At 34.6% G+C, this 14760-nt stretch overlaps 1 protein-coding gene across 5 annotated transcripts in view; it reads right to left on the minus strand.

The window, feature by feature from the left end:
• Positions 1 to 968: 968 nt before the first annotated feature.
• IKZF2 (IKAROS family zinc finger 2) overlaps positions 969 to 14760 on the minus strand; it is a 154229-nt gene continuing 140437 nt past the window's right edge. For all 5 annotated transcript variants that reach the window (XM_030803546.1, XM_030803544.1, XM_030803545.1 and 2 more), the window contains one exon: positions 969 to 9376. In XM_030803546.1, coding sequence (XP_030659406.1) covers positions 8652 to 9376 — 725 coding nt within the window. In that variant the 3' untranslated portion in view covers positions 969 to 8651. The remainder of the gene's footprint in view (positions 9377 to 14760) is intronic.

Here is a 14760-nt window from a genome sequence, read left to right on the forward strand (position 1 = left end):
TTGCTATTTCAGTTCTTTACATCCTCCCCTGCCCAAATTAGGTTAGTATTTTGAATTATGATACAGTCAAGGCAGGAAAATTTCGTTTGAATTTATGGTATTTTTCATTCTGTGTGACACGTGGAAGTGAAATTATAGGGGAATGTGATATGTATCCATGAAATTCTATAAATACGTATCAGTGAGGAAAAACTCTAACAGCTATCTCAAATGTGATGGTGGAGTTCAAATTGGCCTGAAGGATAGTGGATAGCTAACACTCAATAAAATGAATTTGCAGTCATATATGCCCTTTTGCATTTCTGGTTATGAAGATGTTTATAACACAACAAACTTCTCATGGCAAAAGATAAATTACATTTGTAAAATCTAAGAAACAAAGAGATGTGTGTGACTCACGTAGTGATTGTACAACATGAAGCAGAACTGGCAACCAGTTTTTGCCAGTGTGATTGAACAATCGCTATGACTTCTTAATTTTATCTTTGTCTGACTTCTAAGAAATACTGGTTTCTATAGCAGTAGTGTTATTCTAGTAGTGTCATTGACCATATCAGAGCACTCAGACCTCTTGTGTAATTTAAGTGCACTACCATGCTCTTTGGAGTAAGTCACAGTTTTCTTTCCTAAGGTCTATTTTCTTATATAGAAAGGGGATAGCCTCTGATGTAGACTCGTCTATTTTTTTAAAAGTGAAATAAGATATGTATGAAAGCTGTCTAAAGAGCAGAGATGTCATTCTTAACAAATCATGTAATACTTTGTTCTCTGCTCTGGTGGACTACATAGTAATGATGGAGATGACTAATGATTGAGATGTAGATTGCAGATATCACACGTATCCAAACCTCTGGAACCAGAAGTGTGACAAATACACAATGGCAATGATAATTTAAGCCTGGTATAGTCAACAATTTAGTCTTCTGTATTTGGAGGACATGTTTGTGTACAGAATTTTCACCAGAAAGTTTTTATAGCAAACTTTTTATGTCAGAAGTTTATTTTATTGGTAAAATATTAAATAATATACAGAATTAAAAACTGCACTTACACTTCTGAGAAGAAATAAATCTTGGACAAATTATATGCTTGTTCCTGAGATTCCCTAAATTTATTCCAGTAGCTGTGCACTCAGACAGTACAAACCTTTATAATATAATCCTTTTCACAAAGTATTACAAAGTTTCTGCAGCTTCTTTAGTTGTACACACATACAGACACACACTCACACATGCATATACAACACTCATACACATATACACAGTAACCACATACATGCATAGAACATGTATGTGTGTGCATTAAAAACAAAGAAAATACAAGTCCCACATTTTAGTCTGCAGTGATAAAACTGTTTAGTGGAGGTCTCCAAATCAGTATGTAGTAGAGTGACTTGTCACACAGCTGCAAAGACTGTTTCAGTATTTCCATAGTAAACCTCATTTTCTGAGGTATGGTATTTGAGTCTTAAAAAAAACTACATTACACTTAGCAAACCTGACATACAAGGTCTGGAATTTTAACTTTACATATATATTTATATATATATATATATATATATATATTTCTTTTTTAAACAATAGTTTTTATTTCCCCAAATTATTAGTTTGAAAAAAAATGAGGTTTACTGGTTTGACCTATTTTTTTTTTTTTTTTTTGCTTCTAAAACACAAAATACCCTAGAAACTGTCAAGCAATTAGTCTTTAAAATAGTCTAATTACCTTTGGTATTGTTAAAGAAAAAATATCTAAAATGGCCAAGACACATACTGTACAAATGCAGAAATGCAGTAACTGCCTTTAAAAGAAATGCCAAAGAAATGTTATCTTTTAACAAAACATGTATTTATATTACAGCAGTTTTACTACAGGGACCCAGGTATAAAAACAGAAAATTAGCACACTACATATAAATATGTATAAGAAAAATACTTCTTACTTAAATTTGTATGAAAACAGGACTCCTCCAAATATTTTAAAAAAATTTTCTCCAATAGGTGATATGTGTTTAAAACTCAGCTAAGTGCTTTGCTTTTATTTAAAAGTTTATTTCTAAAAGGGGAGAAGTAAAATAAAAATATTAAGTATTAGGTTCTTAATTTAGAGCATTGGGCGAGGGTCTAAGAAGAAGATGCAATCTGTAAAAAGTTCAACTTTAGGACACATTTTTCAAGCAAAAGATTACTAATTTCCACGGAAATTTAGCTTAAATAAAGATACCATGAGATCAGACTAGTGGTTTCCACATTCTGTAATCTTTTGATTGTGGAGAGTTTTTCTCTTTGCTTGTTGTGTCCTTTAACATACTATGACTTTTATGAGTTTCTTTTTGCCATTAGCTAAAGGAAGAATAGGTCAGAAAAGAAAAAAAAATCACCATAGTTTTTAAGACTTCAAGGGGAGTATTGCACTTGTACAGAAATAAAAGAATAGTATCTTTTTAACTAATAGCAGAAGCAATCATTCTGGGATTGCAAATAACACATGGTCTAAAAGGTCCAACTATTAACAGCAAATATGGAGCCTGGAGACCCCCTCCAAACCTGGAATATTATTATAGTAATGTTAAAGCATTTTTCTCCCAATTAGGAGAAAGTTAAGACTCTTTGCTTTACATTTTTAACACCTTTCTAAACACTTGCAAATAACTGTCTAGTCTTTCATGATATACATTTTTTGGAGGAAAGCCAAATCAGAATGTAAAATCCAACAAAAAAGGAAAGCAAACATACTATAATAGGATTACATAATCTCTGAAGTAATGTTTTAGGTACCCAATATTTGAAAGTGAAAGTAACATGAGGGTTATATAGCTTACTATTTTTAATCCAACCACTTTTCTTTTTAATAGAAAACTACACTTGAGTATAAAAATATGTCAGCAGATTATACAACCAACAAAAATCACGAACAAAAAAATTAAGATTAAATTACCAATGAACTAGAAATAAGAGTTGACCTAATCTTCAAACATTTAGGAGAACAGAGAGGTAAACATCCATAGACAATGACAGAAGGGAGATGGACAAAGAAAGAGGATGGGGGAGATGTAACAAAATTTAAGAGATAACAGAGAGACCTTTGTTACACAGAAAGGGAAGGGAGTTATATTCAAAATCAGAATGCTTGACTGTCAAAAATTTTTAAATCACAGTTTCAGAATTTGAACTACTTAAAAAAAACAAGAATAAAACAACAACAAAAAAACCCAGATCCCTTCCCTTGTTACAGTGTACTCATTTTTTAAAAAATCAATTTCCAGTAAATTAAAGTAAGTAAAATCTTGATAAGTGCATAGTAGGGGATTCAGTGACCTCCACCTGCTCAAGAAGCTTTTCTTACTGTGTGTCACTTGAGGTAATTTGAAGGCCCAATTCACTGCAAACTCGTTTATTTGTACCTATTTGAACTTATATGCTGTACTTTATGTGGCTTAGCAGAGGGCCTCTGAATTTTATATTTTATTCACAATAAAAAGGACATCTTAGAAAACTAGTCATTCAGGTACCACTCTCTGTATGGGATAAAGGTTAATACACAACATATTTTATACAGAAAATATACAAATGCAGTGTTATGGGAGGAAAGCCCCATAAACAGAATTATGAACTTATTCCTAAGAGTGCATGTGAAAAATATCCTCAAACTTACAGTACAGCAAGATAAAACTAAAAAGCTAGAAATAGAATATTACATAAAAACCTTATGGAAATTCCAAAGTTTAAGGTTTCTGCAATAAATGTAAAAATATTCAAGGTGTCATTATTTGGCCTAGTAATACACTATGATAAAAAGAAACACTAGCATATCACAGCTTCTTGGTCATATGCCATTTGCTTTGTAAAACCAGCAGCTCATTTTTTTAAAAAGCTGTCATATCCTAACACGCCCACTGCAAGTAATACACAACCATGATATGAAACCATTTGAGATTATGCTTTGGAGAATAGCAATGTGATATGACTGTTCAGTTTTGCTTTGTTTAAGGAGAACTAATTACCTGCTTTTTCACATTATTCCATCAATTTTCAATCTCTATTTTCTAACAGATTAGAAAATACAGATTCCAAGACTAGAACAATACTAGTCTGGAGATGAAAATCCAAATGAATACTGTATTTTATTGACCAAAAAATTATCTAATAAATTCTTGTTTGATACAGAACTTATTCTTCCTTAAAAACAAAACAAAAACACAAATTATAATTCAATTCACAGGTAAAGCTTCACTGTCTATTTTACCTGCATAATCTTGTAATCATATTCAGAAATACTATGAAACTAAAAAGGTAATAAAGTCTAGTTTCAAAGTTTCCTTTTCCTTTTAACAGCTGAGCTGAAAATTTCTCTATTAGAAATTGCTCTAAAGATTTGCCCTAAAAACACAGAGATGAATTATATAGTACTCAATTTTAAGTGATTTTTAAAAATGCATATTAAAAGTGTTGTACAGCTGCAACAGCTAACCAACACTCTCAATGCATTTTAAAAAGGCACCAATATAAAGAACATAAGTATTTAATACATTAAATTCAGGATTTAGGAGACCAGTTACTGTATATTTTAATTATTTTGCAGAAACTGGAGAATTAAAAATATGTCTAAGATAACTTTCATATATACAAACTTCAATTTCACCCCTTCCCACTTTTTTTTTCCTTTGGATTTGGGGAATTTTCTGGTTTAGAATAGTCTTCATTCAGATAGTATTTATTAAAATAATACATAAAATATAACTGATGATAAACCCAATGTAATTTATCCATTTTTGGACATGAATAATCCAAAGTTAAAAAACAAATCACGTAGCTAGTACCTCTGACAGTTTAAGTTCTGCCTGAAACTAAGGGCACACAGTTTTTTGTTTGTATTTTTACAGCCCCTTCTGCTCTTTTTCTACCCTAAGAAATCATTTTGGAGATAGATAGGATGAAATAAAATTTGGAAGATAGTGAGAACATAATAATTTTCATCTAAATGCCTTAATCTGATGTAAATTTTGTTAAACATTTATAAAATACCAAAGACTTCAGGGTTTTGTGAGTTGTACAACCGAGATAAAAACTATAGAAACAAAATACCGGGCTCACTAAACTATTCTTGTCTTTCTCCATTTGCCAATATGTAACTGTTGATAATATTTATTTTCTGAATTTTCTTCCTATTCCAAAAAACTTTAAATATCTTTGAATTTATATCCAATCAGCTTAATCATTGTTTTTCACTTTGTTCTTTAAGTAAATAATAAGGACCCAAAGTTTTAGTTTAAGAATTGCCACTGGTCCTAAAGACACACTAGTAACTTCTTTAGTGATTCCTATTACGACCTGATAAAGTAAACCCAATTAATTTCTTGGTATTAACTGTCATTTAAATTCTCTGTAGGTTTTTGCAATATATCTGATCACTCCAACTGCTTTTTTTCCATGAATTCTCTTTAAAAGAATGTGTGTGTAATACACACACACATATACCCTATGATTCATACATACAATTACCTGTATGTATGTTGGGGAGATACTTTCTACTACGTAGCCAAATCTAAGTCGTAGTTTCTTATTTTCCCAATTTTGTCCCTTTAGAAAATCTCAATGGAATATTTCAATGACTTGAAATTTCTTCCAATCTGCCTACTGGTCCCTTTCCCTGTCTTAAAAAGGTCCAATTCAAATGGGTTTTTAAGCATGATTCATCACTGTCAGAGAGAGGCTAAGATAAAATTCTGGGCAAAATTAGGGCAAAGCAATGTGGTGAAATTCTGAACTTTTGCCAAACTGGAAAATACAGAAGATAACCCATTTTCATGCTCCTCAAATATTTTCTCTAATGTGAAATCTCACCTAAATAAACTGGGCATACAACTGTTATGTAAAACTTGATTTATTTGGTGTCTGACTCTTATATTTATTTTTAGATGGTACAACCTTGCATATTTCCTTTTGTGAAGAAAAGCCATGCAAATATAACCATCAAGAGTTTCTCCAAAAACACTATGTTCACAAAAATTCTTTCTGACCCACAAATTTGAATTGACCTTGTCCTCATTTGTCCCTGCCACACCCTGAGCCATATCCACCTCTTTCTGTTCCTCATGAAGCTAGGAAAATACAAGTATATGCTTGTAGCAAATGCACTCTCAACTACTACCTACCTTCAATAAAACAGACTCCCAAAAAGATGAAATCAGAAAAGGAAAGTGCCTTAGCACTGTCTTCATAAGGTTTAGGGGCCACCTAAATTCAGTTTCATCCCGGGGCAGGTAGATATATGATTGTTCATATGTTGAAAAAAAAAATAAGCAGGAAGAAAATTCATAGATAATGCCAGCAGAAATTCGCATGCAGCCAAAATTATGAACATATTGACTGACATCCAAATGTTTCCTTAAATTGCAGTAAAAGACAAAATTATGAACCTTAAAATTATTTACCTCATCCAAAAGGAAAAAAAAATGGCATTCCAATTATTATTTAGGAGTGGTTGGGTGGGGGGGTGAGCGAGTCTCAAAAACATGCTTTATCTTTTGATAGGTTATATGTTCACAATGTACCAAGGCATGCAGAAAAAAAAAATGAAATGGTTGACATTCTATATATCTCTGTTTTGGTGCATTCCCTTAGATTTAAAGGGGCAGTTTGGACATTTTCCCAAAAATAATTATGATACGGACTAGCAGAAGAGAGCTGAGTTCTAACCATTTTTGCCTAGTTCTAGCTGTGTTAGTGCTTAGAAGTGCTTAGCTGGTGCTTACCATTTAAATAGCGAATGGTAAGCTGGAAAATGAGTTAAGAGCAGTATTGGGGCCAAACTTGCTTATGTCCACAATTCTCTTGACTTGGTAATTCTCATACCACACTGTATTAAGATACATAATTTCAGCATCCTATTTAATGATCTTTTAGAGCAGTTATCAGTTACTGCCTAACAGAATTTTAGTATTCACAAATGGTTATCAGATAATCCAGTCACAGTCAGGCCTGTCCTCCCCAAACAGAAGCAGCAAGTTCTGCCTTCCAAGTATGTCCCCCTAAAATGACTTGAATCAATATCACTCGGTTCCTCCCCTCTAATGTGGTTGGACTGCAAAGAAGAAACAGAGCACCCACATAAATGAAATTAAAATCTGCACATGAAATATGGCAACCTATACCATGTAAGGGGAATTCTATACTAAGGGATTGAGATTCATTTCTGACAAGGACTTACACAATTAAATGTTTTGGAAACAGAAAAATGTGCAGGACCTTCCTTTGGGGGTTCTGTCACATTCTAGATTCCACAAAGGGTAAAAGTAAACTTTCTTATTTTTTTGTTTCTTTTATCTGTTGTCCAAGGTACAGGTTACAAAGAAGTCCCATTCCCTTTTCTTTGCAGCAAGAGTAGTAAATACTACTGAAGAAATGCTAAAATAAATAGCCCTAGTTCTGTAACCTTACAGGGTTCAAGTTACCAGATTCAGGTCAAATTAGCAATTGCTCTGAGGAGATTTTGAAAGAAATAGCCGACAGCAAGACTTTTAAGACCTTCTACTCGAAGAGTAAAGGATGAATGAACTGTGGACAGAACACTGGGAGGTCACACCTTGAAAAAAACTAGTGAAAAGAGAAATACCAGAAAAGGGATTTCTAAGTGGGTTTTCTCCCCCTACTGTTAGCATAATTATATTTTTCTGCTGACTGGTTAACACTGATTAAATGCTGATAAAGTGACAATCGTAAGCATACTTTTAGAAACAAATACATATACTATGCTGCCATCACATTACAACTTTAAAAGAAAACCTCTCAAACAAATTTATGAAAGTAGAAGTCCCTCCCAGAAATTACTGACTGCCTTTTATCCACTCTTAGACCATATGTTATTCTGAAAACTACATAAAAATACTATTCCTTAAAGGTGTTAAAAGTAAGGCTGCCAGGGTGTCTATAAAATGCCAGTCATCAAAACTATGGAAAAACAGTGCTTACGTTTAGAAAAATAAGATCACAGGACCTCAGATGTATTGTAGGTGGCCCTTAACTACCTGTAGTTTAAAAGTTTTGCTATATGGTACAGTGTAAAACATACTGAATTATAAATTCCATAGGGGAAGTAAACATAGAACCCACAACAACTCAGCTCCTCTTAGGAGTTATCACAGAAAATAACAATGTGTTTGTGTTCCATGATCTCTGAAGAACAAAAAATTGGTTTACAGTTTGAAACACATTCTTCTTTCAAGAATAAAGTTACTTATACCATTTTTAAACCACCAAAGTCCTACCCAGAAAACTCTAAACTTTCCTGTCTTCCATCATAATCCTGAATATCAGTGGCAAATCAGAATCTCTTAGGTGAATCTTTATGAATCAAGTGATTTTTCAAAGCATGATATGCCTTGGTAGAAATGGACTGCTCTTAAATTCCCATAAAATAAACAAGCCAGGTGATAAAGAAACAATATTCCCGTCCCTTCTCTCTTCTGTTTCTTCCTTATCGTAGTTAGGCAGAGCAAATGACACTGCCTCCACAAAATAAGAATTATCGACAGTAATAATATTAAAAAAAAATAAAAGGTATGTCAACATCTGAGGGAAGGTGGGATTGTAAGTGCAGTATTTCTTCATGTGCAGTTCTTTACTTCATAGGGGTCCCCTTTGGAATGAAAAGGCCTAGTGGAATGTGTGCTCCCCTCGAACAATGTGTGATGAAAACTCATAACGGTCCTGGCTTCTGTAGCCACAGATGTTGCATTCCAGTGGGTCCCGGTAGCCATGGCAACCCATGTGAATGGTGTACATGACATGGTCTAGGAAAAGGACTCGGCAGTGCTCACACTTGAAGGCCCTAATCTGTTCTCCTTCTCCATTGAAGACCTTGTAGATGTCCTTCAGAGAGCCCTTAGGAGCCTTGGTAGTATCCAAAGCTTTGACATCCTCCTTCATGTAAGCTGGGCTTTGTTTCCTCTTGGGATTTAAGGCAGGGTTTCCTTGGTAGGACTGGTGGTCATCATGGCTGCTTTCTGAGTCAGTGGAATCCAGGCAGCTATTGCTGGGAGAGGCCTCTCTTTCCTGGGGTCGACTCTTTGGTCTGATGAGAGAGATGGGGCCATCCATGTTGTTTTCATGACTATCAGCAGTTTCCCTGCTAATGGGTCTTTCTATCCTATTTGGATGATAGACCTGAGAATAAGCTGAGCTTATAACTGGGGCCACTTCAGCGATTGTGCTTGGCGGGTGCTGCATCAGAGGGTGAAGGGCCTCAGCTCCAAGGTAGGTGATTGCATTGTTGATGGCTTGGTCCATCATATGAGACTGCATCAGCTCAGCCTCCTTCTCATATGTTAAGTTCATATCAAAGTGAATATCTGGGTAGCTGAATCGCATGAGCTTTTCCCCTGGAAGGGAGTGGGAGGTGAAAGAAGTAAAAAAAAAAAAAAAAAATACAACAACATTAGTATCAGATTAAAAATATGAAAGGGTATGGGGCCTCCATTTTTCATAATTTGGTATATATTATTCTATAAGTCAAGTATCTGGGCAATTCTGCTGATGCTAACACACATTTTTTTTTTTTTTTTTGAGACAGTGTCTCACTCTGTTGCCCAGGCGAAAGTGCAGGGGTGTGATCTCTGCTCACTGCAACCTCCACCTCTCCAGTTCAAGGGATTCTCATGCCTCAGCCACCCAAGTAGCTGGAATTACAGGCATGTACCCCCATACCTGGCTAATTTTTGTATTTTTAGTAGAGATAGGGTTTTGCCATGTTAGCCAGGCTGGTCTAGAACTCCTGGCCTCAAGTGATCCACCCACCTTGGCCTCCCAAAGTGTTATGATTACAGGCATGAGCCACTGGGTCTGGCTACAAATATTCTTGACATGAAAAAAATATAAAAGCAATAAAAATTTCATAAGCCATTTGCATTTGTTCTGATGCCATCATGAGAATGCATCTAGTCTGAAAGATATGATTGAGTTTATCATATTTTCATTTTCTTTTAAAATTCTCACTTGAATAGAGCTCAAGGAGAATAGGAGGAAGAATACCCAGTAAAAATAAGTCAGAGACTATGCTTGATTTTGCATATTTTAAACATTAGTGACCAAGCTACAAAGATCATAAAAGTGAGAGTGATCTGGTTATAACATATGGCACCTCACTGTTGTGTAGGGTTAAGTCGGTTGATTCAGCCACTATTTCAGAAAAAATATATATAACCCATATATGTCATTCTGGAGATTTTTAAAAAGTCATTATTAAAATACTTTTAAAAGTTGTACCACCTAATAAAAATGAATGAAACGTAGGGTTATTTAAAAATAAAATTAGGAGTTATTTCAAAAAGTATTTGCTCATAAACTCAGAAAATCTTGTCTCATCATTTTGCTTCTTGAAATTGATATTCATTTTTATATCATCCTTTCTTATTTAGACATGTGTATGTGATAGTGCTGGTATGTACACCCATTGCTAGCTTCCCATACTTTTTCTTGATTGAAGCATGTTTGTAGTTTTTCTTTAAATATACACCTCAACAAATATAATTTTACTCCAATATTTTACATCAACATAATGTCTGACTGTTAACTATAAAAGAGTTTTGGTGCTTGCAACAGGAAAAGTAGTTTTGATTTTTAGCCAGATATTGCTGGTTTTGAACAGAACATTTAGTCTTTTAAAAATTCTGTCCCTAAGACAATGTGGTCTCTATTTACCAGTTACTTTTATAAGTAAATCTTACAGATAAATGCTTCTTAAAAACATACATGGGTTTTCCATAAATGGTTAATATGTTGTTGTGGATGGATGCTTAACTTGTAATTTTGGCAGGTACTCTCAGATTGGAAGAAATGGCCCCTATGTGAGATCAGTGTAATGATTAGAGTAACAAAAATGGAAACATAAAACGAGGAGAAATTATTTCATGGCACTCAACTTAAGATATATGCAATGTCAAACATTTCAAAATTAAGCTAGACAAACCTGATCTATATTCTTAAAGAGCTTACAGTTTGGAAGGAACAATAGCAATTTAAGGATCATTTACGACATAGTGTGATATGTGTGATGGGGTCAAATAAGAAGAATATTTAGCTCATACCAGGGGACTAAAGGAAGACTTCTTGAAGGAAATGGAATCAAGGACAAGAATGTGATTGCAAACATTAGCCAAGTGAAGAAACATGAGGTGGAGTAGCTGGCAGAAAGAATCAGAGGCAAGAGGGCATCACTTATAAAGGAGGAATTACTTATACTTCAATAAGGCTGAGAGTAGAAACAAGTGCGAAAGACAAGTTAGATAATGTAAGGCTAAATATGCTAAAAATTTGAATATTTCCCTAAAGGAATACAGATTGAAGGGGATAAACAGGGAAGTGCCCTGAAGGTATTAATTTAGCAAAGGGGTTTAGGAAATTGTTGCTGTAGGTTTCTGGCCCAGGTTTCTGGCCTATGAAATTTAGTGGATAACAATGTGATAGAAAAGATGATGAATTCAGTTTGGGGAGGACTATGAGTAATAGTCATGTCCAGTAAGATTTAGTCTCAAATTCAGAAGAGAGACCTGGGCTTGAGATGTAGAAATGAGTCATCAGTTAATAGAAAGCAGCTTCTGAAACCAAGGAAATAACTGATATCACCCAGGTAGAGTGTGAAGGGGATGGGTCAAAAATAGAACCTGGAATAACACTAAGATTTTTCTGCCTACTCATAGATCAGGGAAAGTGGGGTTTGCACTGGGCCCCATGTTTAGGAAGCCCTGGGCCTTTCTTCTCAGGAAATGAGGCGCTTCTAGGGCCAAGGGAATGTGCTGATCTGAAGCTCACTTAAACCCCAGAATTCCTTGCCTAAACGGTTCTGAGCCTGCTTCTAGGGTCTACACAGTCCTCTTCATAGGGTCCATAATACTTCATACCAACTGTGCTACTGGTAAGCACACACCTAGGCCTGATGGCCAAGGCACTGGTCTTTATGTGCAATGTAAAAAGAACCGGGATGTGCAGGCTGGGGTGTCCATACATGTGTGTGTGAGACCCCCTTTGGTAATGGAGAGAACTAGGAGTGGGTCCAAGAGAGGAGCCTAGCTGTAAGCCAGTGGGTGGTTCTGCTCATGCTGCCAAGGTGTAGTGTAGAGTTACAGGAAATCTGAGAATTGCATATTTATTTGAACTTAGTCAAGTTGGAAGGGTAGAAAATAAGTTTTACAGTTAGATTTATAATATAAAAATATTTAGGCATATGAATGGGGGCCTCCATTTGTACTTTGCTCAACTTGCATAGCTGTTAAGGATAAGTCTATAAAGAATACTGAACACAGTCAGAGAGAGAGAAAAATGTCATAAAAACCAAGAAAAGGGTGTGTTTCCAAAGGAATTGACTATTCAATAGTGGCAGATACTCTCTAGGAGCTGTGTAAGATACTGTCTTAAAAGAGTCTACTGGATTTGGCACTACAGAAGCTAGTTGTGACCTCAATGAGAATAATTTCAATGGAGTGTGGGAAAGAAAAACAGGTTGCATGGACTTGGAAATGAATAGAAAAAAAAATCATTGAAAACAAGCACAGAGATTCTTTCAACAATTTCATCTTTGAAGAAAAGGAGACCACAGGTGTACCTGGAAGGAGATGGGGCTTAAAGGAAGATTGTTTTTAATTATGAGAATTTATTGCATTAAATGCTGATAGGAAATGCCCAATAGAGGGGAGAGGTTAAAAATGTAAGTGAGAAAGAGGAAAAAATAATAGTGTGAGGTATCTGGGGGGCCAGGATAGGAGAATTTCTGTGCACAAGAGGAGGAATTAACTTTAATTAGAAAGAGGGATAGTTGCTTCATTGAAATAAGGAAAAAAGATAAAAGCATTTACATGGATGCATACAATCCTATATAATTGGTAATATTATGTTGAAATCAGTTCCAGTGATTTTATCCCCTGTGAATATAGACATAAGATCACCAAGGAGTGAGACAGCATGTTTGCAGAGAGTACAGAAGGTTGGCACTGTCATGGCGGAGAGCAGGAGAGATGATTCTTCAGGGATGCTGCTCCATAGGATGGATAGGCCAGCTGATATTTGGGATCAGTTATTCATTCATATATATTGATGCCAACTCATCAGCCTATGGAATTTTCTCCAAAAGTACCAGATGTGCAGGCTGGGGTGCACATCTACTGAGATATAGGTATGGAAAGGATGCTCAGTCAGCTTTACAAGAGAGTGGGGTTTCACCAGGAGAAGGGGATGATAGATCAGCCAACAAGGCAAGAAAGGCAAGAATATTGGCAAGAGAGATGTAGAAGTGACGAGCCATGGAATCTAAGTTGAATAAGAACAGAGAGGGAGAGACAAGTAGATATGCAGGAAGTTCAAGGATCATTGGTCTGGAGAATTTGATAAGGTCAAAGAATAGTATTTAACTGAGGCACATGGAGAAGGCAATTTATAATGTGTGGAATGATGAAATTTTTTGTTTCAAGAACAATAACAGAAGTAGTTACTATGGCTACTGTTTGTTATATATTACTAGGATAGAATCCAAATAAAGAAAAATATACTCTCAAATTCTTAATTAAAAATATAATATAAATATTTTAGAATCATAATGTAATTTTCTAAAAAGCTGTCCCTCTTCTAAGGAATGCAGTGAAATAAAATTGAGAGTAACATCTCTAGGTCAGGAAACATGACAAAACTGTTACAAAGAGTAGACTATATAAATTCAGAAGACAGAAAGAATAATAATATATTTTATTTTTTCCAACTACACTAGGGTCTAGTTAGATTTAAGCATTTAATGACATCCATCAAAAAAATCAATATTAAAAATAAGTAAACTGGCTCTTTATTTCTTTTTTTCTTCATAGTTACCCAAAAGAACAGAAAGAAAAGTTATCAAAGGCCTGTGGCAGTCCTTTGTGTATAACTCAGGGGCTTCAACTGACATAGTATAAACTATGGCCCTTATAGTCACCCTTTGGCCTTCTTTCAAGGAGTTCTCAATAAATCCCTCCAGCTAGTCTTAGAGTGCTATTTTGGTGATGTGTTAGTTCTTCAATTTCAGATTGAAAGGAAACCTTCTTTAAGTGTTTATTGAAGTAATGGAATTGTGTTATCTTCTCCTCCCTGAAATAACCAAAGCAAAGATTTTTGTCTCAATCACCATTTAATCAGGATGTCCCACAATGCTGACACTAGAATGTCAGAATCTGTTTGAATATTTTTATCCTAATAGATATATTATATATACAATGAATAACAATTCTTTAACAATTCTTTTTATTGAATTTCTATTATTCATATTTCTTTTAAAAAGTCCATGCTTTTTGTATCCTCAGAGACAATCTATGACTTACAGCATGCATTCAGAATGATGCCAACATTGGGTGTATCAAAGAATATCTAAGGGTTTGGAAATGAAAAGCGAAAGTCTAAATATATGATATTTAATCTTTTCAGTTCAAAATCATAGGCTGGATGAAAAAACAAAGATCAAAATATAAAATAAAGATCAAAATATGAAACATCTTGAATGTAGGTTGCTGCATTATTTTTCCAATGCAGAATTTTGAAAAAAAGAAAAAAAGAAAAATTCTCTTCGTTCCAGATAAAATACTGAAATAATTAACCCATTTATGCCTGAGGTTGAAATTTTGTTTTAATTTTTGCAGTCAGACCTTGGCGATGACCTTGAGCAGTAGGATAAGGATATAAATAACTCCCACATGCTTAGCGTTCCAATAATGGAACACAAGGCATAAATGTTAATAGGTTAAAAAAAAAC

This window comes from Nomascus leucogenys, chromosome 22a, assembly GCF_006542625.1.
Source record: "Nomascus leucogenys isolate Asia chromosome 22a, Asia_NLE_v1, whole genome shotgun sequence".
Taxonomy (NCBI): domain Eukaryota; kingdom Metazoa; phylum Chordata; class Mammalia; order Primates; family Hylobatidae; genus Nomascus; species Nomascus leucogenys.